Below are 25,415 nucleotides of genomic sequence, written 5' to 3'. Positions count from 1 at the left end.
CTCATAAGGTAGACTACAAGTAGGTCATCCAATTGTTTCCTCCTTCAAAACAAAAACATATACATAATTTATAAATCTAAAATACGTATTCCAGTTGTCTTCACAATTTTGCTAAGAGAACGTTCCCATTCCCCAGGCGTACTTGAAGCCATCACAAGCCCTTGATCCTGTTTGACAACAATGAGGAACTTTACCCTCTGAGTTCTGAGAAGCGACCGGGACGTGGGATGCCTTGGATGGGATGAGGCGATAAAAAGCGGACAAAGATGTCAAGAGTGCAGGAGCTGTAATACAGGATTAGTTCCTTGTTTCATGAGAAGGACAACATGGCGAATTCAAGTTCTTCTCATGCTTTAAACACCCCTCAGGCTAACCGAGCAGAGATGCTGGAAAATCCGTTCCAGGTGAGTTTGTTTAACTTTCTGTGAGTCATGTGAGTCGAAGTGTCTATGCAGAGTGAAGAATAAATGTAACAAATTATTAAAGATGGTTTGTCATATCATAGTCTATCCCTTTTAAGTTAAAGTATCTTTAGATAAAGCAAGTAATTTGGTCATATGCTGTATTTTCTGAGCCTTTTCCTGAGAGTTTGGCTATTTTACATGTAAGTTCCTGTCAGATCAGATGATGTGCACCACTCCTTAGGCCAAATTTGGTCAATTCTATTTAATAAGAAAATGAAACACAATCTCAGAACTAGAATGCTTTCAATAAATACCAGAATGAAAAATGCCATGTTGCAAAAAAGCCACAATATTGTTTCCCAGTTCGTAGTTATTTACTTTGTGAAGAAACCAGTGAGTGATATAAATCACATGGACCGTGTTAGAGTTGTTTGGCTTCCCTACAGCTGTAAGATTAAAGCTTCGATTTCTTTTCAGGAACTTCCCTCTGGAGAAGGAAGTTACACTTTAGTAAAAAAGAGGAGATGAAGTTATCTTTAAAAAATATATATTTCAGCCTCTGCCTCTGAAACTCATTTTGTAAAGAACACTTGTGTGGACGAAGAAGTCAGACAGTGCAGTGATATTGCTGTTGGCACCTGTCTTGGCTATTTTCTAAAGTGGCCATGAATAAACATTGTGTGGAAAGGCTTTTTCGTTCTTTTGTAAATTGCCAAATTGGCTCAAAGATTCAGAGTGTGTGTATGGTAATGTGGGTTTGTAATTCCCTTGCTGTGTGTTTGAAAGACCTCCTAGTCCTTTACAGAGACACATTCTCCTCGTGCACACATTCCCCTGTGAGTGTTTCTCGTCTATTGCTACATTTTCTCTGTTTGACATTACCATTGAGGGCTGGGGAGAGAAACAAAAAGAGTAGCAGAGGAGGAATAAGAGGCGTGAGTAATGAGTAGTGGCCCATGGGTGGGTTGTAAGAGAATAGACCTACTGTACACGTCCTGACCAGCTGGCTAATGGTCCCAGCTACCCACCATTCCAGAGAGCATCTCAACGACCAGGGGACAATATCTGTCTGTCTCACTCTTTAACAGCCTTACAGAGTTATGAAGCGCAGTACTGTAAGTGTTGATGTCACAGAATAAAAAAAAACTTTTGGAGAGTTTGTCCTTTCAGTTACTCTTTACAAATGTTTTGGTGACTTATGGACACAGTTTAACATACATTTGAACAAAAGCTAAATCAGGTTTCTAGTATTTTGGTGCCACATTTGGTGTGTAGTTTTAATCCGTGTAAGGTTCTAAGAATAACCAAGTATGTTGTTTATCCTTCTGGCTATAGTTTTTTCTTGTTATCAGTTCAGTGTCTTGATCATGAAGAATTACTTAGTTCATAAACAGAAAGTTAAAAACTGTCATTTATTGTCAGATTTATATTAATCACTTATCACAAATAAAACTAAATTAATTTCTATCTTTGTCTGATTTGACACCTCTCTGGCCCATGCCTCCTCTGTCTTTACATCACTGTGCATAAAGTGAAGAGATCAGCCCATCCCAGAGGGGGACAGATTCCTATTGTTAGTTTGCACAATGGACCACGCTGTCTGTCTGTCCATCTGATTGTTGGTCACTGTCCTAGAGAGGAGAGAATCAGTGCTCTTCACCCGCAAATCAGCATTCACTTTTACTTTTTAGCTACTAAACATAATTTCTTAATGAGATTACGTTCTTGTGTTCCAGTGTGATGCACTTTTTCCACTATACTTTATTTATGCTCGTAAAAGGAAGTGCTTGTCAGGAGAGGGTAGTTTCTGACTGCCTTTATGAGGATGGGGAAATTCCTTCCAAGGTCAGATATATGGTGCAGTTCACACATTGTAAAATAAAAAGCCTTCATGTACACAGAGGTAATGTGTACTATATGTGTAATTTATTCATTTATGTTGGGTATTTTTTGCTCAGTTAAATTATTTTATGCACTGATCACATTTCCCATATCTTATGTAAAGTTTATGTCGAGAAGGTGAGACATGTCTTGTGGGGAAAACCTTATCTTTGATGTAACTTGAAGAGCAAACTGGTTGCAGTTCAGTTTGTTATTAAAGAACTGATTTCACCTGTGGAACTGTAAATGTAAATGAACTATATTGAACAGAGTTTGACATTGGTCCACGATTGTCTTGTGATGATGAATGTGTTCACACAGCTGTGGGGTTTTTTTTGTTTAATTTCCATTTAAAAAAAAAAATCTTGATATGAAAACTTCAGTGGCCGGCCATGCTTTGGGTCACTGGGCCTTCAGTGCAGGTTTACCGTGCCCACATGGATTCGGATCTCACTAACCGTGCTGTATGCAAATAAACACAGAGAGACAGCTGTTAGAAGACTTTCTTCTGCAGGTTTCCCTCTATTTTTTTTAAAACACATATTCAGCGGCAGGATGTTTATTCATCAATTAGCCTACTGATTATCAGAGGTATTTCGCGTATTGAAAGTGACTACCAATGTTATTGTTATTATTATCACATAGGCCTATGCAACTCTCTGCACAATGTCCAGCTTTTCTTGAAAAGTGCGCCTTGAAAAAGGAATTTTGATAAGTTTTGATACCAAATCAGGTACTCCTTCTCCGTCATTCATTGTGGGCAAAAAAATTTAAAATTAAAAATCCAATGTATTAATGTCACTCAGGTCCTTAGGAGGTGTTTTGCTAGCAAAACCTACCTGTGATAGCTTTGCTCTGACCATCCAATCAGAGGACGGAAAACCTCTGACGTCATTGTGGGCCAGCTAGCTCATACATAGACATTATAAAGATCTGTATAATGTCTATGCACTCATAGACATATGTCATATATTTTGTCTATGAGCTAGCTGGCTCAGTGAGGTGAATTTGAAATCTGACTGGTTAAAAAAACAGTTCCATTGCTATATAGTTTAATTGAGGAAGGCCAGCTCTACTGATTCTGAAGGAATCTGTCCTGGGCAGATTAGATTAACCCTGGCAACACATAGAGACTGAAATCTGATTGGACAAAACATTGATAATCCACAGACATGTACGGGAAGCAGCGCAGCCAAGAGAAACATTACATAGAATAGACTATTGGGAGTAAATTGATGCAATTTCATTGAACAGACATTATAATTTAGGTTGTAGATATAAGTTAGAGATTCTGATAGTGTGGCCAGCAGAGAAGGCCTTGCTGGCCCTGACCGCCGCCACTGGAAAACTTCCTCAACTGCTGCAGTGGATCTTCTCTTACAGCTCATTTTGACTTAAGTGCTCCATAAAAGAACACTAGGATCTGTCATTCATGTGCTCTTAGGAGTAGTCGCAGCAGTGCTCAGATGTTGAACAAATCTATGAACAGAATATTTTTGTCACTCTATAGAAATAATATACTGCTGACTGTTGAGTGTTACACTTTTACTTATTAATTTTTTTAAAAAATGATTCAATCAAAGCTAATACATACTCCTTGGTGGTTCACACTATGGTTGTGCATCAGATTACTTGAAGCTGAAGCTGATCTGCAGATGGTTGTAGGCACTGTGTACTGTGACAGAACCGTGACTAATGCTTTTGATAGGTTTAATGGTGCAGCATTAAAATTAAATGCCTCATGTAGCAATATCTCAAAATGTTTCTTGAATATAGTACTTAAATTAATTGAATTCCTTACTTTCCACCATTATAGACACAAAATGGTCTCATCTTTAAATATTTCCCTGTAATGAAACAAACACACCCCCAAGGAGCGTTGTGGTGTGCAGCCTCTTTCTTTCTGTGTGTAATGTGCGTAATGTTTGCTAAGTAATCCAGCAAGCAAAAGACACTCCCCGCCTTGGCTGCTTTGTTTGTTCTTCCTGTGACAGGAAAAGTCTCTCCCTTCGTCTGTCTCCTCTGCTTCCATTCTCTTTCATACTCTCTCATGTGAATTTGTTTCCCTCGGTGGGTAGAACATTAAAGAACATTAAGGCTCTACTGTCTGAGGCTCTACTGTCTGAGTGAGGTGCTTGATCCCCCCCCCCCCCCGACAGTAAAAGCACACCCTGTCTCCATTTGCCAACACAGACAAGAAAGAAAGAAAGAAAAGAATAATTCACTGTAATTAGTTTGAATTAATTTGTTGTCAAACTTAATCTCTTGAGGATAAAGCCAATAAAAGGTGAGATGAATCCCCGCTCACACTTCAAATTGCTATCTTCTGTGTTAAGTCTCTGGAATGAACTATCTTCAGGCAGTACCTTAACACACTGCTTCTTGAACACTCACACAATCAAACACCTCGTTGTGCCCTCTAGCCCCTCTTGGTATTAACCAGAAGCCTCCTTGTGGGCTCAGTAACAGCAGAGCAGAGGGCCACTTGCAATCTTTCCTTCAAAGCTTGTTGAGGTTATTGATCAGAGCACATCTGGCTTGATGGATGATGCCGGCCTTTGGATCATAAATAAACTGAGTCAAAGCCATCCCACCCCAGTCCGTCTGTCTTCTTCAACATTTGGGTCTATTACTGCACACATAAAAACACGTATGCTTTACTTTGATTTAATGTCAGTCCCCCAGAAATCTCATCGGCAATCTACTCATCTGCTCTCACCACCCTTTCCTCCCAAATCTTGTTTACCTCTCACACTGCAGTCATCGCACACATATAGACAAACGGGCACACACACTGAAGTCTAAATCCTGTTGGCTCTGGTGTTGTATCATCTTTTCAAAGGTATGTTTCAGGTCAGTGGGCATATTGACTTGGTGCCAAACTGAAAGACTGTAAAAAGAGGGTAGAGGCAAAAGAAAACGGCCAGACTGTATGTGGAGGTTTTGAATTTAAAATTAGTCATAAACCCACCAGGCCGGTGAGGATATATGAAGCCATTTCATACCATAAATATTGTTGGATGTTGTGTGAAGAGCAGGTAAATCAAAATTGATTGGAAATGGGCTGTGGGGTTTTAGGGAAAACATCCGCTAAGTCTCTCTTTATTTCTTTTGTTGTACTATGAGCTAAGTAATGATTGATTTTTCCTCTGTGTTTTCTCTTTCAGTAGGCTCACAGCCTACAGAATGTCCTAAATCAAAACTTAAGACTGGGTCTAGTGGTAAATCAAACCTTTTAGTTAACACTCATAACAAAATCAAGCTATTGTCATCTTACTTTGCATCTGAGCATTTGCAATTTCTCTCTTATTTTATGCACTTTGTGTAATTTATTTGTAGCTGCACTGATTTTTTTTTATTTAAAGGGAAATTCAGTTTGTAATTTTTGTATTTCTGTATGTTGATTTTAAATTCAAGATATACTAAAGTTAGGCAACTGAGGGCAGAGCAGGGACCCTGATGGTTTTCCACTTAAAATGTTTTAGTAATGCTCAGTCTTAGATCTGTACTTCTCTGTTAAAACCCAAACATAAATATTTTGCCCTTGTTATGCACTTAAACCACTCACTGTATTTTCACCCTTTGACAAATAGAGCACATAATTATACCAATTTTACTTGGCCAATACACAGGCATTGTTTTGTTATTTAACGGCCTAAAGACTAACATGAATGCTCTTCCCCCTCAGTGTTATGGAAGGATTTTATATTTTGAAAAGGGCGATCTAATATGGTGTTTTTAAAGAATGATAACAAATCTCCGACTGTGCTGTAGAGATTGAAAATTTAATTTATGCTTCATTCAAGCTAGTGTCCTCTGACAACATAACTGTTGTCAACAATGTCATATTGCCAGAAGCCCTCTACCTGCCTTATCTGGTAAAATGGACCGCTGAACCCGAGCATTCACTTTCTCTCCTGTTTTTCAGTTTTTAATCTCATGCTGCTGCACCTGTTCTGTTGAAACTCCCCACACCGTTCTCCATATCTTTCTCTTTCTCTGTATTCCCTTATTTGCTTCATCTCTTATCCCTTTATCTCAACCACATCACTGTAGACCCATTTCCCCTCCAACCTCCACCAGTCTCATATTGCTCTTTCAAGGGATACAGTTATGCTTGGCTCCTGCTACTACTTCTTCTATGATTGTGTTCGCATCTCTATGTTTTAATCCTTCACATTCCACCCCCAGCTATGCGTTTTGATTCCTTTGTAAAGTCTTATTGGTAATTTTCCTGGAATATGGGGAAAACAAAAGCCTGTTCTCCACAAAAAAAGAAAAACTCACTGCAAATCCCTCCTTAAAGTTGGCTAAAAATAGATGTAAGGATTGTCTGATCGTATTATTCAAGTATTCAGAAAAAAGACATTAGTGATGACAAATTTCACTTTTGCTGGGCATAATTTTTCGACAGCTTTTGGTGCTTTTTTGGTACTCTGGCCATGACCCTGAATGGGATTAAGCAGGTATAGAAAATGGATGGATGGATGGATACTCTATCTCTAGAAATGACACTCAGTTGCTTCATTGCTTTTGGTGTGTTCCATTTGAACTTGGAAGTCAGACTTTCTGGTTTACAAGTCTTTAGAAGTAATTATTTACAACTCAACCAGTTAGAGGAACCTCACAAGCCTCTGCAGAGGAATCCAATGGCTACCCTGTTCATAGACAGTGGTGACAGCTGCAGTAAGAAAAGTGTTTATTACCACTCCTGGCAGTTTATGTCACATTAGATCAGTTGCACATATATGTACAACTTGTATCAGTTAGCACATTGCTACAACGTTTGTGTGCACAAAATACAGTATAATGTGTTGTTATCACCTTGTATTGCTAGTAAAAGCTAGCCTTATCAGCAAGCTCAACAATAATTAAAACCTGCTGTTTTTCTGACTTCATTCTCAGCTCTAATTTACAACCTCCTAGACTAATGGATAGCAGAATATGGTCCAAATTAACATATCACAACAGCTATTGAATATGAATTGGCGTCAAATGTTATTGCAGACATACTTCTGACTTTGGAAACCCCTTAATTTCTGTTATAAAATCCCCTAAGATGACTTTAATTTGTGTCACCTTAAGCATGTTAACATGCTAGACATGAACTCTGAATCTTTGCAACTACTTTATCTCAATATGTTAGAATACATTTATGTGAAATGGGATGTAATGTATAAAAGTGAAATATGTACTTATAGGGACCCCAGCTGCTGAATGGCTGAGTTTCATAACTAAAAAAAAAGTCTACTATCAACTCAGAAAATGTTCTTTTGGGTACTCCCATCTAGTGTGCATCCATCTAATGAAACAAAAAAAAAGGATATTTTAAATTCCCATTTTAAAGACCAAATATTACACCAATGGATTATTCAGATTACAGAGTTGGTTGTATGAAAGTAAAAACATGCTGCGTCCTAAGAATATGAATTACTATATATATTATGTATGCATTATTCTAATTCCTTTCATCAGTTGACAGTAGATACAGTGATAAATTACAGTTGCCTCAAAGATCAGTCTTTGTCAAATGTTTACATTTCTGATTATTCCAATATGCCTTGAAAGCAGCAATGTCATCTTTAAAGTGGGCATAAACAAGATCTAGATGAAAATGATGCCCTCTGCCACAGTCAGTGTGTGTATGTTTTTACTCAAAACACTGATAATGCGTCAAGGTGTGTACCGACCTGCATCTAAGGTGTCAAAGATTGTGGGAGAATTATCAGAATGAGGGAGTGTTTATTTTTTTTCTGCATGTGTATTAAATTCTATTTGTGTCCATTACTTTTTATTAGATGTGAGTATGTGGGAATTAAGATATTATTAAACCTCAGAAGCTTCTGTTCCACAGGAGAATACATGTGCATACACACTCATGGCTTTGAACAAATCACCAATGAAACATCCTTCTCTATCTATCTGTAGTTGTCATGGAAATTACAGATGTGACAGCTGGAGACCAGAGTTGTATTATGGGGTGTTTGAAGTTGTTTGACAAGCAGAGCGTTACCTAATTTTCTGCCTTTTTGTTGTTTGTTTGCACAGACTTATCTCCTGGGAATCATTATCGCCGTATGTGGGAATGTCCTCATCAGCATTTCACTCAACATACAGGTAAGAATCCAGCCATACAACACTCTCAGAACTCTCAGAACACTTCAGGCATGTAATGTCTTTGAAATGAAAATTAATTTTGCTACACTGTTGCTAGACTGCCTTTTTCCCAATAGTTTACTTTCTCACAAACAAAATCTCTGAACCTACCCTTCTCATCAGGTTCTGTGCAGCAGAATGACTGTATGGAATGGCTGCAAAGCTTGTTTAATTCTAAATTAACCCAACTTGATTTCAATTTGATATTGTGACTTGCAATGCATTTTACCAATTAAGCACATTACACATTAGTTTTTTGCAAAGTCTGGGCCTGATGAAGTATTTACATTCCTTTCCTAAGTTGCATGCTGTAAAATTAGTATTTTGAGAGTCATTATAATTTATAAACTAAAAACAAAGGCTTTAAGGACTAGCCCAAAAAGAAACAAACAAAATAGAAAAATATAAGAAAACATTACTTGTTTATAATAACCATTGCTTTTCTTCAACTGTGTGAATGTGATAATACTAGTATATTGTCCTGTTTGCTCAGTTTCACTTTGTTTAGCAAAACACTGTTTGTGACAGCTTCAACTAGATGTGAAAAACTCTAAATAAGCTACTGATGATTAATAATTAGGCACTGTAGGCTACCAGAGATAGAACTGTTAATGAATATGAAGCATAGTTTCTATTTTTATCAGGATTGCACAACTTCCTGCTTCATTGAATTGCTTAATTGGTGTCATGCTTCTTCTCAGATGAAATGCTAATCAGCAGAGAATGTTGCAGTATGTTTAGCTTATTGTGACAGCCATTGTGGTCCTTTATTGTCTCTTATATTGCATCTTTTTTTCAGGCTTTTTAAGCGGTGTTTGCCTCTGTGAATCTGTAAAGTTGTCATCTAATTGCTGTTTCTGTTTATGCAACTCTCCACTTTATCTGGCTGATGGACTCCTGTTACCCCTCTTCCCAACAGAAATATGCTCACGTCCGTCAAGCTCAGCGTGGCTCCAAGCCTTATTACACCTCTGCAATGTGGTGGTGCGGCGTGGTTCTCATGGGTGTGGGGGAATTGGGGAACTTTGCTGCCTATGGCTTTGCCCCGGCATCACTCATAGCCCCGCTGGGCTGTGTGTCTGTTATAGGTGAGTGTGTGACCTTTTCTCCCTCATACATAATCCATGTACAGCAACAGCAGGAAATGTTGCAGAACATTTGCCATATGATGTCTGCTTTTCTTTCTTCCGATCCAGTCTTCAATAGGCCTCTTGATTTTAAGCATTTACTCTGACAGCTTTCATTTATAATGTAATATTTGAAGTACAAAATTCCCGGATACATCAATACAGAATGGTGGCTCCAGCACAGTATGCACTTAGTGCACTGTTATTATATTATTATGAAAATGTATTTATCAGGATCAGCTTTATTGTTAAACAAAGACGTTTTCAGTTATTTTAGAAAGTTACTGAACATCAAATCTGAATGTTAAACAAAGCAAAAATTTGTTTGATTCTCTCAGAAAACTGTAGTGAGTGCACAGTTATTAGGCAACTGAATTATTCACCAAATAAGTTAGAGGGAACGCTTTCCCTTGCTTGTTTAATTATTCTTGAGTTTTAGAGTAAATGTAACAAGCAAAACTAATTTACTCAGTGCTAGTCAGCTGAGGGTGTGCTGCTGGTTAAGTGGTGGAGATCTTGTACCTGTATTTGAAGAAAATACCTCCCAGAAACTGGCAACATGTTTGAGTTCATTTCAAGTCTGTATGCAGCCAACAAAGGTCCAACAAGTTCATCCTGAACGTTGACAGCCTTTACTTGTACCCATTCTCCACCTCACTGATTCCTGATTTGAGGCTTATTCATTCATCTTTAATTCATCTTTCCAAAAAATTAGTTTGGGAATCTTTGGGAAGTTTTATTTTGGTTTGTGTGTGTGTGCATTTTAGCTTGCTGTACCTCTTCCATGTCTCTGAGTACTTCACGATAATTTGCACCTTTTATTTTCCCTGCATTCTTTTCTCCTTTTTTCATTTGATTGCTCAGTTCAGGTTGGTCATATATCACTAATTTAAGAGTGTTGCAGCTATCAGGCATTTTGTCATTTTTGGCTTTTCAGTGTCAGTTAAACCTTTTTTTTTACCCAAATATACATGAAGTATTGAAGCTGAAAATCACACCCTCTTTCAATTCTAAGGTTTTCCATTTCAGGACATAATAAAACATCATCTGGACCTTACCAAGTCTTTAAATAGGTTTACAAAAAATGGAAACAAAATCCAAAAGTGTAAATAAAATAAGTAGCTTGTCTTTAGCACCTATAATTTGAAGAAATAATTGTCTGTATCAAGTTTTAACTCTCACAACAGATTTGCTGTGTTTCACTCATTGTACTGACTACATTGAATGACCACTTCTGGATTAATTGATTGATATTATTAATTTGTTAATTTACCATTACCACTACACATACTAATTTAGGCCTGTAGAGTCTGAGATGTACCTTTTTTTTTTTTTGCAGTTTCTCTGTGCATTGCATGGTCTGACCTTGGTGTGAACTTGCTGGGACGTCCACTCTTAGTGTGACAGTTTATTGTTTACTGTAAATAGAATTTGACACTGTAGAATGATGGATTCGAGATTGTTTGGGATTGACTCTATAACCTTTCCATAGATTAACGGGCAGCAACAGTTGCCTCTTTAAGACCAACTAAGTGCCAAGACTTCTGCTTTTATAGAGGTGCTCACACTTGCTGATGATCAGTTAAGTGGATTTTATTAGCAGCACGTGGCTGCTACTTACAATCTTAATTCATTGCATTTTATTTTCAACAACTGCTTCTGCATTTTTGGGTTAGTGTTTATTGATATATAATTACACAGTATAATTTGCATTGTTGGCAAAACAAACCACTGAAAAAACACAGTGGGTCAGTGAATGCTGCAGTATTTTTCAATTCTAATCTCACATCCAGCTCTCGACCGTAACTTTTAATCAACTTTTCAAAATATATACGGTGTCAGGAAGCCTAATTACTGCTGACATAATAAGTTCAATAGTTCTCTCCAGAAATTAGGGTTTTTATGACCCACAGTTTTTACCAAAGATGTCTTGAGTAAAGTCAGATTCATTAACCAGTCAAAACACAGCCTGCCCACTTGCTACAGCTGCCAGCTGCTCTCTGCAAACGCTCTAAATACAGGTTAAATATTGAAAAGGTTCACTTCTCACCTCCTGCCACCCATCACTCACTGCGCTGGAGGTGGTGGTGAGTCAACAATATTAATGACAGCTATTACACCAGCACTTCAAACGATTTTCCTACAGCCCCGTCTTGCAGGTGGATGGGTAAAGGACTAAATAAAACCACAAATCTGGTTAAGAAGGCTGTACCTCTTGTTCATTACTTGAAAAATGCCTTTGCAACAATAACAAGGCTTCAGCAATATGGACTGTTGAGAGCAGCAACCTCTTAATGCATAATCAGCGTGTATAAATCAGACCTTACCGCAGGCAATAACAATTTCTGCTCTCATTTCCGATTTAATATTCATCCTTATAAAAAGCGCTGATTGTTAGACACTAGTTGAGTGCACAACAATATTACACAGCTCAAGTGTGTCTTAAAGAGCATCTTGACCAATTAATTCAGAGATAAAGGGGGAACAGAAGAGTAAGGAGAGGAAGATATCAGCAGTTATGACATGCTCTGTCCTCACAGCTAACAACTGAGGCTGAGGGGAGAGTGTGTGTCGGTGTGCCATCCGTCATCGTGACTCCAACTCTCACCTCACGCTGACTCACACAAATGGAAATAAACAAACACACTCGCACACCCATACCTACAAGATTTATGCATAACTGTAGTGATGTATTTTTAAAAAAATCTCCCAAGTCTAACAGATTTTGTCCATCTGAGATGCTCCTTTGGCTTACACACATACTCTAGCCTCCTGCTGTGCTGTTTTGCCTCTTTACCAAGAGCTGTGTGAAGGCCCAGAAGGGGGGCACAGACTGTAGGATGCCTTCAGTGAGTAAACAAGAGGAAACTGAATGGCTGGTTGGGTAGAGGAGGGAATAAAAAAGGTGTCTGGAAGCAGAAAGGGGAATTGTGTGGTGGAAGCAATAAAAGGAAGAGGAAAGGATGGAACAAGAGAAGACAAATGAATGAGACAACAGACAGAGATATATATGAATTGTGGAAAGCAGACGTTTGGAAAGAAAAGGAAACGATCAGGAGAGCTGATGATGCTGCTGTCATCCGCCTGTCCATGCATGTCACACGAGCACTGAGACACTCCATGGAGAGTAATTACAGCTGTCCTGTCCACAGAGCTCCCTCTATTTGGAATGACAGCATCTTCCCAGTGTTGCTGTACGGAGCAGAGAATCAGCTCTTTTTCTTAGATACCATGTCATCACATTCAAAGGGGGAGGAATGATGGCATGATGGAAATGAACAGAAATCCACAGGACGAGGGTCACTCGCAAATTCTAGCCCTGCAACACTGAATCGCTAAGATGAGTTGTTAGCACAGCCAGATTTGAGAAATTTAGATTTTTTTAGTTTTGATTAACAAATGTTTGAAAATTATGAATACTTGACACAAAGGTTGTATTTTTTAAATGTTTGATTTGTCATTTGAGCTGTGTATTGGATATAAAATTTATTCCAAACGTCTGTACACACATTTTGCCTATTACTCAATAGTTTCTGTAAGTCTGCCTTAATATTTCCATGAGACAAGAGAGCCCACATACATAACCTGCATAAAGCTTTTACATTTGAAATTCTCTTGGACATGATGGGCAAACGTAAGCCGCGTTTATCTGTGCGTGTCACATCTCTGTGGTGAAAAAATGCCAGACACTGTGTATTTTCCCACTGGGAGGTTCTTGTTACACATCACAGAGACCATGTATCGAAGCAGTACTGATCTGATGCACACACAAATGCAACTCAACACACACACATACACTCAGTAGCAGTGACACAACTGCATCCCCCAGAGGTTCCTGTTGCCACATTTCTCATTTTATCAAGCTGTGTGAATCTCACTTTGCTACGAGTTGCTATGGTTACTTGCTAGTTACAGCTAGTCCCAGAGGCAAAAGAGCAGTCCTAAATGTGTATGTGAACGTGCTCGCAGTATGAAATATTTAACAAGTTACTGTTTCATCAGATTGTAAAGGAGTGTATTTATTAACCTCCAATTTGCCTGAAGTGTCTGATCATCCTTTCAAAAGACAATTTCATGGTGCGTGGTGCGAGAAGGGACCCAGATGCAGTTCTTTTCCAAAAAATCAAAAGGTTTATTTCCAAAACAGGGAGCAAGAACAAAAGGCGCGGCAGAGCCGGATTATCAAAAATACTTAACATAAAAAAAGACACTAACAAAACCAGGCTATGAAAAAACACTGACTATGGCTATCTTAAACGGCTATGAGGCTGGCAATCAAACTTATCTTTTTCGTGGAAGCATGAAGGGATAGTGAGGTAAGGATTCTGCAGTGACTGAAAGGAAACCAGAAGACTAAATACTGTGGAGGGAGTGATCAGTGAATGAGGTGCAGCTGTGAACAATTAACCAGGTGACTTGAGTGAACTGAGGTGGCAGGGGAAAAACAGGACTAGAACATAACTGAAACCATGATTAAACAAACTGTGACATAACATAAACTTCTATAGCAGACTGTGACAGACAAAGATTAAACTGATCTGCATAAAGTAGAATGCACACACATTGCAAGAGAGGAAATCATCATCTTTAAGAAAGTTTTTTTTTAATTTGATAAAGCTGCTTGCCACTTGAATTTATTGTTGTCTAAAATCTTCCTTCTGATGATAACATTTCCAACAAATGTACAATTCTCCCTGTGTTTGATATCACTGCTGAGAACATCTGTCTTTCCATATCAGCACAGTAAAACCACAGTATGTGTGCAACACAGTCTTTTGTAGCTAATCTCCTCGTGAGGGTTGCAGGGCTTGTGTACAAGCTCAAACAACCTGTGTGTCTGTTTACTAGTATTTTCCAGCAATTTTTCCATTAATTTAGTCTTCATCAATGTGCCATCACCTGCTCTCCCCTCTTACTGGCTGGCATTAATCCAACACCTACCAGCAAGCCACAGCTAACAATATTTTTAAAATGTAACAATATTCCAACAAATGATGTAAGATTAGCTTTCAATATGGTTGTTAAGTGTTGAAAAACTCCTACAGCAATGTTATATAAGCTGACCTCCTCCCTTGTTGCCATTATATTTCTTTTTGCCTCCCTGTCCACTGCCTTATTTGTCTTGTTTGTTTTTCTGTCTCGGGCAATTTGTCTGCCTGTGTGGCCATCCATCTGTGTATCTGCCTGTTTGTTAGCATGTCTGCATGTCTCCATGCATATCTACCCGTCTCGCTACTCTTCTCTGTGACAGCTAAATGCTGTTTTTGTCCCCCTCGGTTCAGCTCATATCCCGGAAAAACATTTAGAAGATTAATCTGAGGCTTAGTTCATGTGAAACTGATTGCTTTTCACCATCTCAAATTTTGACAATGATACTGATGAATGGCTTCATGAAAAATATGGCAGGGAATAGCATCTTGGCACATTTTGATGCCTGCGTTATGAGAATCTAATGAGTTCCATTTATCTAAGCATGGTGACAGATTTTAACATGCTGATCAATATAGCAAGCATTTTGAGTATTTTCTGTACATGCAGTTCAGGTGCACAGTATTAACATATAACCACATACAGTTTGTATGTAAATATAACATATAAGAGAAATTATGGAGGCAAGGATTCATGTGAGGTTATTGTTTTTTACATGCTTTTTTAGAGCTGTATAGTGTGAAAATATTGTGATGTTGCAGGATGACTGTTCATGGCGACTAAACTTACTCTTTATATTTCAACTTCTCAGCCAGCGTTGTCATATCTGTGGTTTTCTTGAAGGAGACGGTGCGCGCCTCTGACATTGTTGGTAAGTAAACACTGAGTCAGAGGACTCAAACACAATCCAGTGAGATTGCTAATTTGAGAAGAACATATTACATTTCCTGTCTTTAAAACTGACCTCACAGGAAGGAAATAAAAACTGGTAAGACCATTTTAACATGGTATCTACTGTGTAAATTGAGATAAATTTTGATAGCTTTGTTTTTTCTGACATTGTGAAACAAAAAGGTATGCCAAGCTCAGACCTAATTATGATGTTGTTGCATAAAAAGCTATTGTTTGCCATGAGTTTGTTGAGTCTGGTGCTGCTGTAAGCGGTGTGATTGTCATGGCCACCACAATGACGACCATCACAAACGCTGGTTTGGAAAATCATATCAGCAACACGCAGCTTTAAGCACAAATAAAACAGCTAGAGTTTCTGCCATTTTCCAGTCATTGTTGACTGCCGTTATTGGTCAAATATTGGAAACATTTAGTTGTAGACAAAAAGAGCCACATTTATAACTGAGGAAATCATTCCAAGCTAAATTTGTTTTCAGCAATACTTTTTTTTTTCGATAGTATATATGTTATATATGATTTTACAGTTACCCAGAATTTGATCAAAGTGTCTTTTAAAAAAAGGCAATTCATTGATTGATTCTGACTGGTATGTAAAGTTCCTCTCTCAAACCAGTAATAGAAAAATGTTTTACCACAATTTCACCTTTCTGCTCTCTTTCTTCCATAGGTGGCACATTGGCAATTACAGGAACATACCTCCTGGTGACCTTTGCCCCCCACAATTCCACCCACATCACAGCTCATCTGGTCCAGTACTATGCTGTCAGCTGGCACTTCCTGCTTTACCTTGTGTGTAATCCTTTAAACTCTCCTGCCAGAGTTCAGTAATCCATGATACTGTCCAGGCATTTTAAGCACTGGTGGATGATGAGAATGCTCTTAAAATGATAGCCATAGCGGGTTTTAGTTTTTCATTTGACTCCATACAATGTACTGTCAACAGAGAAAAGCTTCAAGTAATTCCCCATTTTATCCTTGAATGCAGAACTTTATGTTGTTCCTGTCACTGATGATAGCAATTTACTGGCTGTTTTTGGACTTATTGTCCAGCTACAGGATGAAATTAAAACTGGTCAGATTTCTCCTTTTAATTATGTCTTTGTCAAAGTGTTTAAGCACAGTTGATGGTTAATCTGACAGATGAGCAACCCAATTTATTCTCACACCTATGGAAGATCTTCTATTTAAAATAGAATAGAATAGAATAGAAAAATACTTTATTCATCCCCCATGGGCGAAAAAAAAAACACTTTTTTGAACTTTTTGTTTTGTATTGTTTTTGTTTTTGTGTAAAACAAACGAAAGAAGAAATCACCTCATCTCATTTTCTGCAAGTGCTTTAACACTCATGCACATACATCCTACTCCTAGTCCAATATCACTTCAGGCAGTGATGGCATAAACACAGTCATTGCCATAGTGACAGATATGAAGCACAGAGCTTCAAGTAATTCCCCATTTTATCCTTGAATGCAGAACTTTATGTTGTTCCTGTCACTGATGATAGCAATTTATTGGCTGTTGTTGGACTTATTGTCCAGCTACAGGATGAAATTAAAACTGGTCAGATTTCTCCTTTTAATTATGTCTTTGTCAAAGTGTTTAAGCACAGTTGATGGTTAATCTGACAGATGAGCTACCCAATTTATTCTCACACCTATGGAAGATCTTCTATTTAAAATAGAATAGAATAGAATAGAAAAATACTTTATTCATCCCCCATGGGCGAAAAAAAAAACACTTTTTTGAACTTTTTGTTTTGTATTGTTTTTGTTTTTGTGTAAAACAAACGAAAGAAGAAATCACCTCATCTCATTTTCTGCAAGTGCTTTAACACTCATGCACATACATCCTACTCCTAGTCCAATATCACTTCAGGCAGTGATGGCATAAACACAGTCATTGCCATAGTGACAGATATGAAGCACAGAGCTGAGCTTAAAAACAGTTTCTCTCAAAACTTACTCATCACAAAAATATTCATTTTGACTCCAAATATAAACACTTGTCCTGGTTACAAACGCACCTCAGATGGTTTTTTTATGGAGTCTTACTGCATTAGGAGGTCATATCCTGCTAATCCCGATACACTCTGTTTCCTACTTTTCCAGTTAAAACCCAGCTTGTACAAATACAGTGTGTTGTGTAATATTAGTGTGAGGAGAAACAACAATCGCTGTTTTTTTGTTCAAGAGTCTTAAACATAGGATCTCTTAGAGGTAGATTAACTGGTAGAATCCTTGAACACTGCAGAGGATTTATACCATGTTGCCTCTCTGGCATATTTTCATTTATGAAATAACATAGAAACAAAATGTATTCTATGTTGAGATGTTTTTTCCAAATCTTGATTATTCCAATTTGTTTTATGTAAAAAGTTATCTGAAAATAACAAAATCAAGTGGTGTAAATGGTGACTGAGTATCCTTGGCAGCAGTGCCATCACTGTGTTACTCAAGGCAAAACACTCCTGAATCTGGCCCTAAATTCTCAACCAGTCCTAACACTTTTAGAGACAAAAACAGCAACTGTGTAAAAAAATAAAAAGAGATGGTCATGCAGAAAAATACAGCTGGACAGCTGCATAGACAGAAGTTCTTAAATTGAGATTGTCTTGTTTCCTCTGGCATCAGAGCTTGATGAAACGTAAAGGGATCTGCCGGCAAAGGAACAACCTCTAACGAGTATGGGATTATCTTTACCTAGTGATTAATCAGAGGAATTAAAATATCAAATGCTGATTCCTCATTATTTCCATCACCATTTCCATCATGCAATCTGGTAAAACAGTTTGGTGTCTTTCACAGTGTGTGTAGGGTGGGCAGGTATATCTGCCATTAAATCAAATCAAATTTATTTGTATAACACATTTCATGTACAAAACAATTAAAAGTGCTTTACATAAGTAAGTAAGACTTTATTTATATAGCACATTTCATACAAGAGTTGCAGTTCAAAGTGCTTTACATGAAAACAATAAAAACAAGCATCAGGAGCAATGCATGTAAGAAGAATAAAAGTTTTAGACAGTACATAGTTCAAGATGAGAAAACGTGCATAACAAGAAGATACTAATGCATAAAATAAATAGGAGGATAAAACAAAGGTAAAACAGGTAAGAGAAGGACAATAAGATACGATAAGATTAATAAAATGCTTTTTTGAAAAGGTAGGTTTTAAGATGCCTTTTGAAAGTGTCTAGTGTGTCTGCTTCCCTAATATTAATGGGGAGTGAGTTCCATAATTTTGGGGCATAGATGACAAAGGCTGCACCCCCAATCTTCTTATTAGTCCTTCTAGTGGCCTCTAATAGACCTGCATTTGATGATCGCAGTGTTCTAGCTGTTATGTACTTTGGAAGAGAGGTGGCAATGTAACTGGGCCCTAGTCCATTTAAAGCTTTGTATGTGAGGAGAAGTATCTTGAAATCAATTCTGAACGTAACAGGCAGCCAGTGTAAAGAAGCTAGGACAGGAGTGATGTGTTCTCTCCTTTTAGTTTTTGTCAGTAAACTGGCTGCAGAGTTTTGAATGAGCTGGAGTCTTTCAGTGGTTTTCTTCAGAAGACCAGCGAAGAGTGCATTACAATAGTCTAACCGACTGGATATGAAAGCATGTATTAGTTTCTCGGCATCATAAAATAAAAGCATTGCAGTGGGGAGCGGAAGAAATGGAAATTAATTAAAATTAATAAACAGCCTAGATAACTTACCGTGCAGATTTCATGCATAGACACATGAGAAAAGAAATGTTTTTAACCTGGATTTAAAAACATCTACATTTGGTGAAAGTTTAATCTCCACTGGCAGTTTGTTCCATAACAGCTAAATGCTGCTTCTCCATGTTTAGTCTGGACTCTGGACTGAACCAGCTGACCTGAGTCCTTAGATCTAAGAGCTCTGCTGGATTTATATTCTCTGAACATATCACAAATGTATTTTGGGCCTAAACCGTTCTGGGATTTGTCAACCAACAGTTGGCTTTTAAAATCTATTTTGTGACTGGCTTGAAGCCAGTGTAAAGATTTTAAAACTGGTGTGATGTGTTCAGATCTCTTAGTCCTGGTTAAAACTCTAGCAGCAGCGTTCTGGATGAGCTGCAGATGTTTAATGCTCTTTTTGGGAAGTCCAGTTAAAAGACCATTACAGTAATCGAGTCTACTGGAGATGAACGCATGGATGAGTTTCTCCTGTTCTTTTTGGGAGAGAAAACCTTTAATTCTGTTGATGTTTCTGAGTTGGTAAAAAGCTGCCGTGGTGACAGCTTTGATGTGGCTGCTGAAAGTCAGATCTGAGTCTATCAACAGGGTAAGGGTTAGTCCTACCTAGGACTTAATGTCCTAGGTACTTATTAATCCATTTCCACACAGAATACTTACATTTTTAAATCAGCCTTTTATTCAGCTCACTTATTGCGACAACAAGATGATATGGAGAGACATTTAAAGGTCAAACTGCCCTTTCATCCTTAATACTGCTATTGTGCTTCTTTTTTAGTCGTCATCCATTAGAGCTGTGTAGTGTTTATCGGAGGTCTGCAAAAAACCCGAATGCTATTGAACTCAAGGACAGCCCCAGGCGCTTCTCATTAAAGACAAGAAATTCATTTAATTTTTCTGCCACAGTCATTTGTTTCAATTAAAATGTACTATTCACTGGCTGCATGTTGCACTATGTTATACAGAGAAGACAGCCAGTACAAGTGAAGCTCAAATTTTGAATATCTGTGCAAAGATTGAAGAGATTAAACCTACATTACTTGTATAACCCTCTTCTGCTTTCTCTCAACAGTTTATAGAGATCATCCTCTTCTGTATACTTCTCTATCTGTATAAGATGAAGAAAGTGAAGCACATAGTCATTGTGATGCTGCTGGTGGCTCTGCTCGGTATGAAAAACTAGAAGTTGTCTAAATGAGGGCAGAGGTTGTGAATTAAGCCATTTTCTATCATCAGAGGTTGTCTTGTTGCCAGGTTACAAAAATGGACCTCTGCTCCGCTATAATTTCTGTAAAAGGATGGGTAGAGAACAATTGGGAGGGGGGGTTACTGTTACTCAAATGAACTGACTACACAATGTAATAAGAACAGGGTGGTATTTCTTCATTATAATAAGTCTTACAAATACTAAAATTATCGGGTGTCTCTGTGTGGTTGCAGCCTCTCTCACAGTCATCTCAGTCAAAGCGGTGTCAGGGATGATCACTGAGTCAATAAAAGGCCAGCTGCAGCTCATCTACCCCATCTTCTACGTCATGCTTGTCGTCATGGTGGCCTCGTGCGCATTCCAGATCAAGTTAGTCAAGCTTTCCTCTCAACCCCTGTATACATATATATATATATATATGTTTATATGTTCTGTCCTTTCTTTGAGCTTCTACTTTCATCGTCCAAATCTCATGTGCACCACAGGCTAAATGTTACTCTGGCTATTTAGTTCCTGAATGTTTAGAACTTTATGAGAACATTCGTCAGCAACGCTTCAGCATTATAGTGGAGGAATAGGTTGCTAAATGGTGCATCTGTCACAAAGTTGTATTTTAATGTGTCTCTTAAATCTCATTTTATACCCTCTACAGATTTCTCAATCAGGCAATGAAAATGTTTGACGCCACAGAGGTGGTTCCGATCAACTTTGTGTTCTTCACTGCAAGTGCCATTGTTGCAGGTTGGCCAAATCCAAAGCTCTCATTCTCTCAAAGTTAATCTTCACTTACTAAACTTTTCCAGCTGAAAGTCAGGTGACATGCTGTATTTTTCTAATGTCAGCAAACCCCATGAAGACCAAAGGAATAATCCATTCCCGACTTTTCAATGCATCATTGAACAAAAACCATTATGTTAAGTGACATGATCTTGATGCCTGTTTATTTCGAATCAGCTCCATGAAGCCTGTATTGTTCTAACAGCACAAACACACGTCAGCAAACCAAATCGGCTGCTTAAAGTCCTCAACTTATTCATAACTCTTTCATGTTGAATTGTATTTGCTTAAATTACAATGGCAAATAATTTTTTCAACAAGACTTAGTCTAAATACATGTAGGCTTCTCTGTACGGGATGAAGTGCCACTTGGATCAAAATGTTAACATCAGCATCTACTAATACAGTATATTCAAAATGATCATTCAAAAATGTTGACCTGTGGTAGGTCTAATGCTCACAGTCTGTATTTAGCCTGCTGTTTAATAACCACTACAATAAAATACTAGCATGCACAGATGAGATTAAAGAGAATGCAATTTCTTTTGTAAGTATTTGGTTACAAGTACTTTTTTCAGAAACATTAACTTGAATAAATGGTGCAGACTAATTGATGGATTTTTTAGTCAGGTCTCATTATCATGTAAGCATTTTTTTACAGGTATCTGTAAATGGGCACACAATGACAATAACATTATCAAAACTTGTATTTGAAATCAGCATTATTATTTTAGGTATTAACGTATTTTTATGTTCTCTGTAATTTGACTTTTTTTTTCTGGAAATGTCCAAAATTATTTTCAAATCACAAATACATACAACTACTGACAAAACTATTGAATCCGCACTCTTACGGTGTTAATTTAGTTGTCAAATTCTGTTTTGAAGAGAATACTTAACAAATCATAGATATAACACAAAATGTTTTAATCTAACAGAACATTATTGCTTTGTCAAACAACAAAAAAATCAAATACAATTGCTGTAATTTTATGGGGCTTTTTTTTTTCTCTTTTCCTTTTTTAAATTGATCGTTAGGAAACAACTGTGAAATCACCTTGTAATCTGCCTCTCTAAAACAAATGCCTGCTCAAGTCTGAATAGGTAAATGAGACTTCAGTTAACACAGAGCTCTTACACCTGGCTGACTGGCAGGAAACGCAGTCCTAACAAGAGAGCTGTCAGTGGAAACAATAGAAAGGAATTATAAAACTCTTTCAAGGAGGTAATTCAATTCAGAGTGTATTCTTCCCAGTCGGGCTCAAATTTGGAGCATGACCAAAGAAAATAAGAGAGGTGTAAAATAGAAGCATATAAGGGTAGACCAAAGAAGATGTCAAAGCATCAAAAAGGAAAATGGAACCAATATGCCTTTAAAAATAAGAAATGCGCAAGAAAAGAAACAAAACAAACAGCTGGATAGAAACAGGAGTCTGTGTTTGTGACTAAACCGCAAATAAATAGCAGAAAACGAATGGGATCCAGAAAAGCAAAATGTAAACCAACACCTAAAAAGAAGAAAACAAGGTTACAATGGGCTAAAGAGAATCAGTCTTGGACTGTGGATGATTGGATGAAAGTGATATTTGGGTCTGTATTTGGCAAGGAGATGATGCTGGAACCTTTATTTGGTGCAGGTCCAATGCAACATAGAAAGGTTGCACATTTCAATTTTGGACACGTTTATCATTGCATCAATCAAAGGGGGGTTTGGTGATGCTGGGGTCATTGTTCAGGATAATAATGCATCTTGCCACAGAGCAAATAGCTTTCAAACTTTTCTTCAGGAAAGACACATTAACTTAATGACATTGCAGGAAAACAGTCAGGATCTCAATCAGATTTTTTTAATTATCCATGACAAGGCTCCCTCCAGTAAAGCTGATCTGTCAACTGCGAGCCAAGAAAGCCTGAACCTGATTGATGAAGAATGTTGGTTTCCATTAGTGAAGTCTAGGTCTCAAATGATTAAAGCCATCATAAAAGCCAGAGGAGTTAAAAGAAAATATCAAGTGTGTTTTTTTTTTGTTTTTTTTTTATGGTTTCACTTAATGACAGAAATATATATATATCTATTTTAGTTTTTTGAGGTATGTTTCATAAACAGGGGGTTGTAACTCTCTCCCTTTCATCAAAAGGAACTAATGGGTTGATGTTCAAACAGAAAGTTTTATGAGTCTAAGATTTGTTGTTTGTCAGAATGGACAACCTTTCAACCACATCCCACTAAGAGTTGTTCGAGGGTCAAATTTCATCCCAGCACAATCTGTTTTCAGTAAGAATCTAACGATGTAGAGCAAAACGCTCTGAAAAATCTGAAATCAATCCATGAAGTATGCAGTCAAGCATACACAGTCGAACTCTGTACACACACATTGGTAGAGACATTTGTAATTCACTCCTGCTTGTGTTATACACTCAACAGTCCTTGGTCCTGAGGGAAAAATGCAACCTTGCACATGTGAACAAGTAAAACACAGTGAACTCACTGTGGACCACACTTGTTTGTTGCTCTTCTTCTGGTAATTTGACAATGTGTTTTCAGTGCCACTTCAGTGGAGTGTAATGGGGAAAATGTTAAAGAAGTGCAAAAAAACAAAAGTAGGAAGCAGTTTAAAGTGTCAGTCTAATTGAACAAAGGTGCAACAGCTTCTTTCCAACATTTTGGCTCTGACTTCTCATAATCACCTAGTTACACATCACAAAGAAGCCAGAGCCACCACATATGTGGTGTTTTGAGGTACTCTCACCTTTTTTCTTTTGAAAAAGCTGGTTTTACTATTCCTCTGTCCACCCACACAAATAACCTACAATTGACTGCAGTGCACAACAAATTGGTTTTACATCATATCAGCAGTGTCAGAACATCTGTGGGTGGACTTTTCCTTCAAGATTATTTCATTTCACAATGAAAAAAAATGACTGTTTTGGTTTTAACCTGCTGATGGAGACAGCAATTTGTGCACAGTGAAAAGCAAAAGAAAAGACTAGCAAAGATATTGTCTGTTCTGTGCCAGCAGTTATACCTAACCAGAGGCAAATGCTTTGTACTGAACACTCTTCAATATCGTGACTTTGAGCAGCATTTTTTCCTCATAATAATAAAAAGCATTCTTCTCAATATCCCAGCGAATGTATCTTGTTTTGCACTAGCAAAGCAGAGCACTAGAGATTATCTCTGTTGTTTCTCTGCTGAAGTGAAATTAATTTTCATGTACTTTTTTTATTTTGCAGGGATAATATTTTACCAAGAATTTGAAGGCTTGGCTTTACTGAACATTTTCATGTTCTTATTCGGGTAAGTTTTCAAAAACCTACAGCCACTATCACTGCAGTCTGCTCAAAATGTTTTATTTACTGGAAGATGGTTTTAATCTTTCCTGAAACTCTCTTCCAGTTGTCTTCTGTCTTTTTTTGGAGTTTTCCTGATAACCCGAAATAGGCCAAAAATCAAGCAGCAAGAGCGCAATTTCATTGCAATGGATAGAATTCCTGGTATGTTGGTGTTTTTTTATTTGTTTTGTTTTTAAAGCGCCTGTCTTGACAAAACAATATGTCACCAAACAGGCTGGGAAATGACAGTGAGTTTAGCAGGTGTGACCCTGGATTCATCTGACTGCAAATATCTGCAGCCCTAGCAGCAGGGACCATCTAATGAGCTGTTTTGTCCATGTTCACAGGGAGAAGGCACACAGACAAAGTGCAGCCTGAGGCAAAAACATATGGATCACTTGCAGCCAAACTCATGTGCAACAGAGCTGGCCAAACAGACGATTCATAGGACCATCTCCATCTGTTGGGACTGCTATTTTTGTCAATTTGTGTGTGCACTTACGCCTTTTTCTGGGTTCAACAAACTATCCATTTGTAGAAAAAGGAGAAAAAAAAAAGTAGGCCAGCTGACTACCAGTGTTTGTGCCCTCATTGGTCTCAGATTCACTGTCCAAAGTGATGAGAAGTTCTGCTTATTCTCAAAAGTAAATCTGTTTGTGCATCACTGTCAATAATAATAATGAGATTCAACTTCTCAGGATGAAAGTATGACATCAGGTGCTTCACTAGCAGCTACTTTTATTTTCATTGTAGTAAGACAGGTGATGGACGTCTTTCACTTTAACAGAATGTGTAATCAGTTGAACAAAATGGTTTGTGTGTGTCCAGTGGTCAGTAAACTGCTGCAAAACCCTGATGTCAGAGAATTTCACATCACACAGCAAAAAAAGTGCAGCACTGCCCTCTAATGGTGAGGCAGGGATTCAAACGTACATGCAGTTCTGTACTTGTGTTGTGTTGATCTGTTGTAAA

At 37.8% G+C, this 25,415-nt stretch overlaps 1 protein-coding gene across 1 annotated transcript; it reads left to right on the top strand.

Moving 5' to 3' along the window:
* The first annotated feature begins 160 nt into the window (after nt 1-160).
* LOC140316870 (NIPA-like protein 2) lies at nt 161-24,967 on the top strand. The gene is made up of 11 exons (XM_072394916.1): nt 161-404; nt 8,334-8,402; nt 9,361-9,529; nt 15,309-15,368; nt 16,077-16,198; nt 20,199-20,295; nt 20,567-20,702; nt 20,986-21,074; nt 24,345-24,408; nt 24,508-24,605; nt 24,791-24,967. The coding sequence occupies exons 1-11, from the start codon at nt 327-329 to the stop codon at nt 24,889-24,891; spliced, it is 1,083 nt and encodes a 360-aa protein (XP_072251017.1). The 5' UTR covers nt 161-326; the 3' UTR covers nt 24,892-24,967.
* The last annotated feature ends 448 nt before the right edge of the window (nt 24,968-25,415 follow it).

The sequence above is a fragment of the Leuresthes tenuis genome, unplaced genomic scaffold, assembly GCF_036924035.1.
Source record: "Leuresthes tenuis unplaced genomic scaffold, fLeuTen1.0.hap1 SCAF_10, whole genome shotgun sequence".
Taxonomy (NCBI): domain Eukaryota; kingdom Metazoa; phylum Chordata; class Actinopteri; order Atheriniformes; family Atherinopsidae; genus Leuresthes; species Leuresthes tenuis.
Note: the sequence above shows the minus strand (reverse complement) of the source record. Positions and strands in the feature narration are given on the sequence as shown.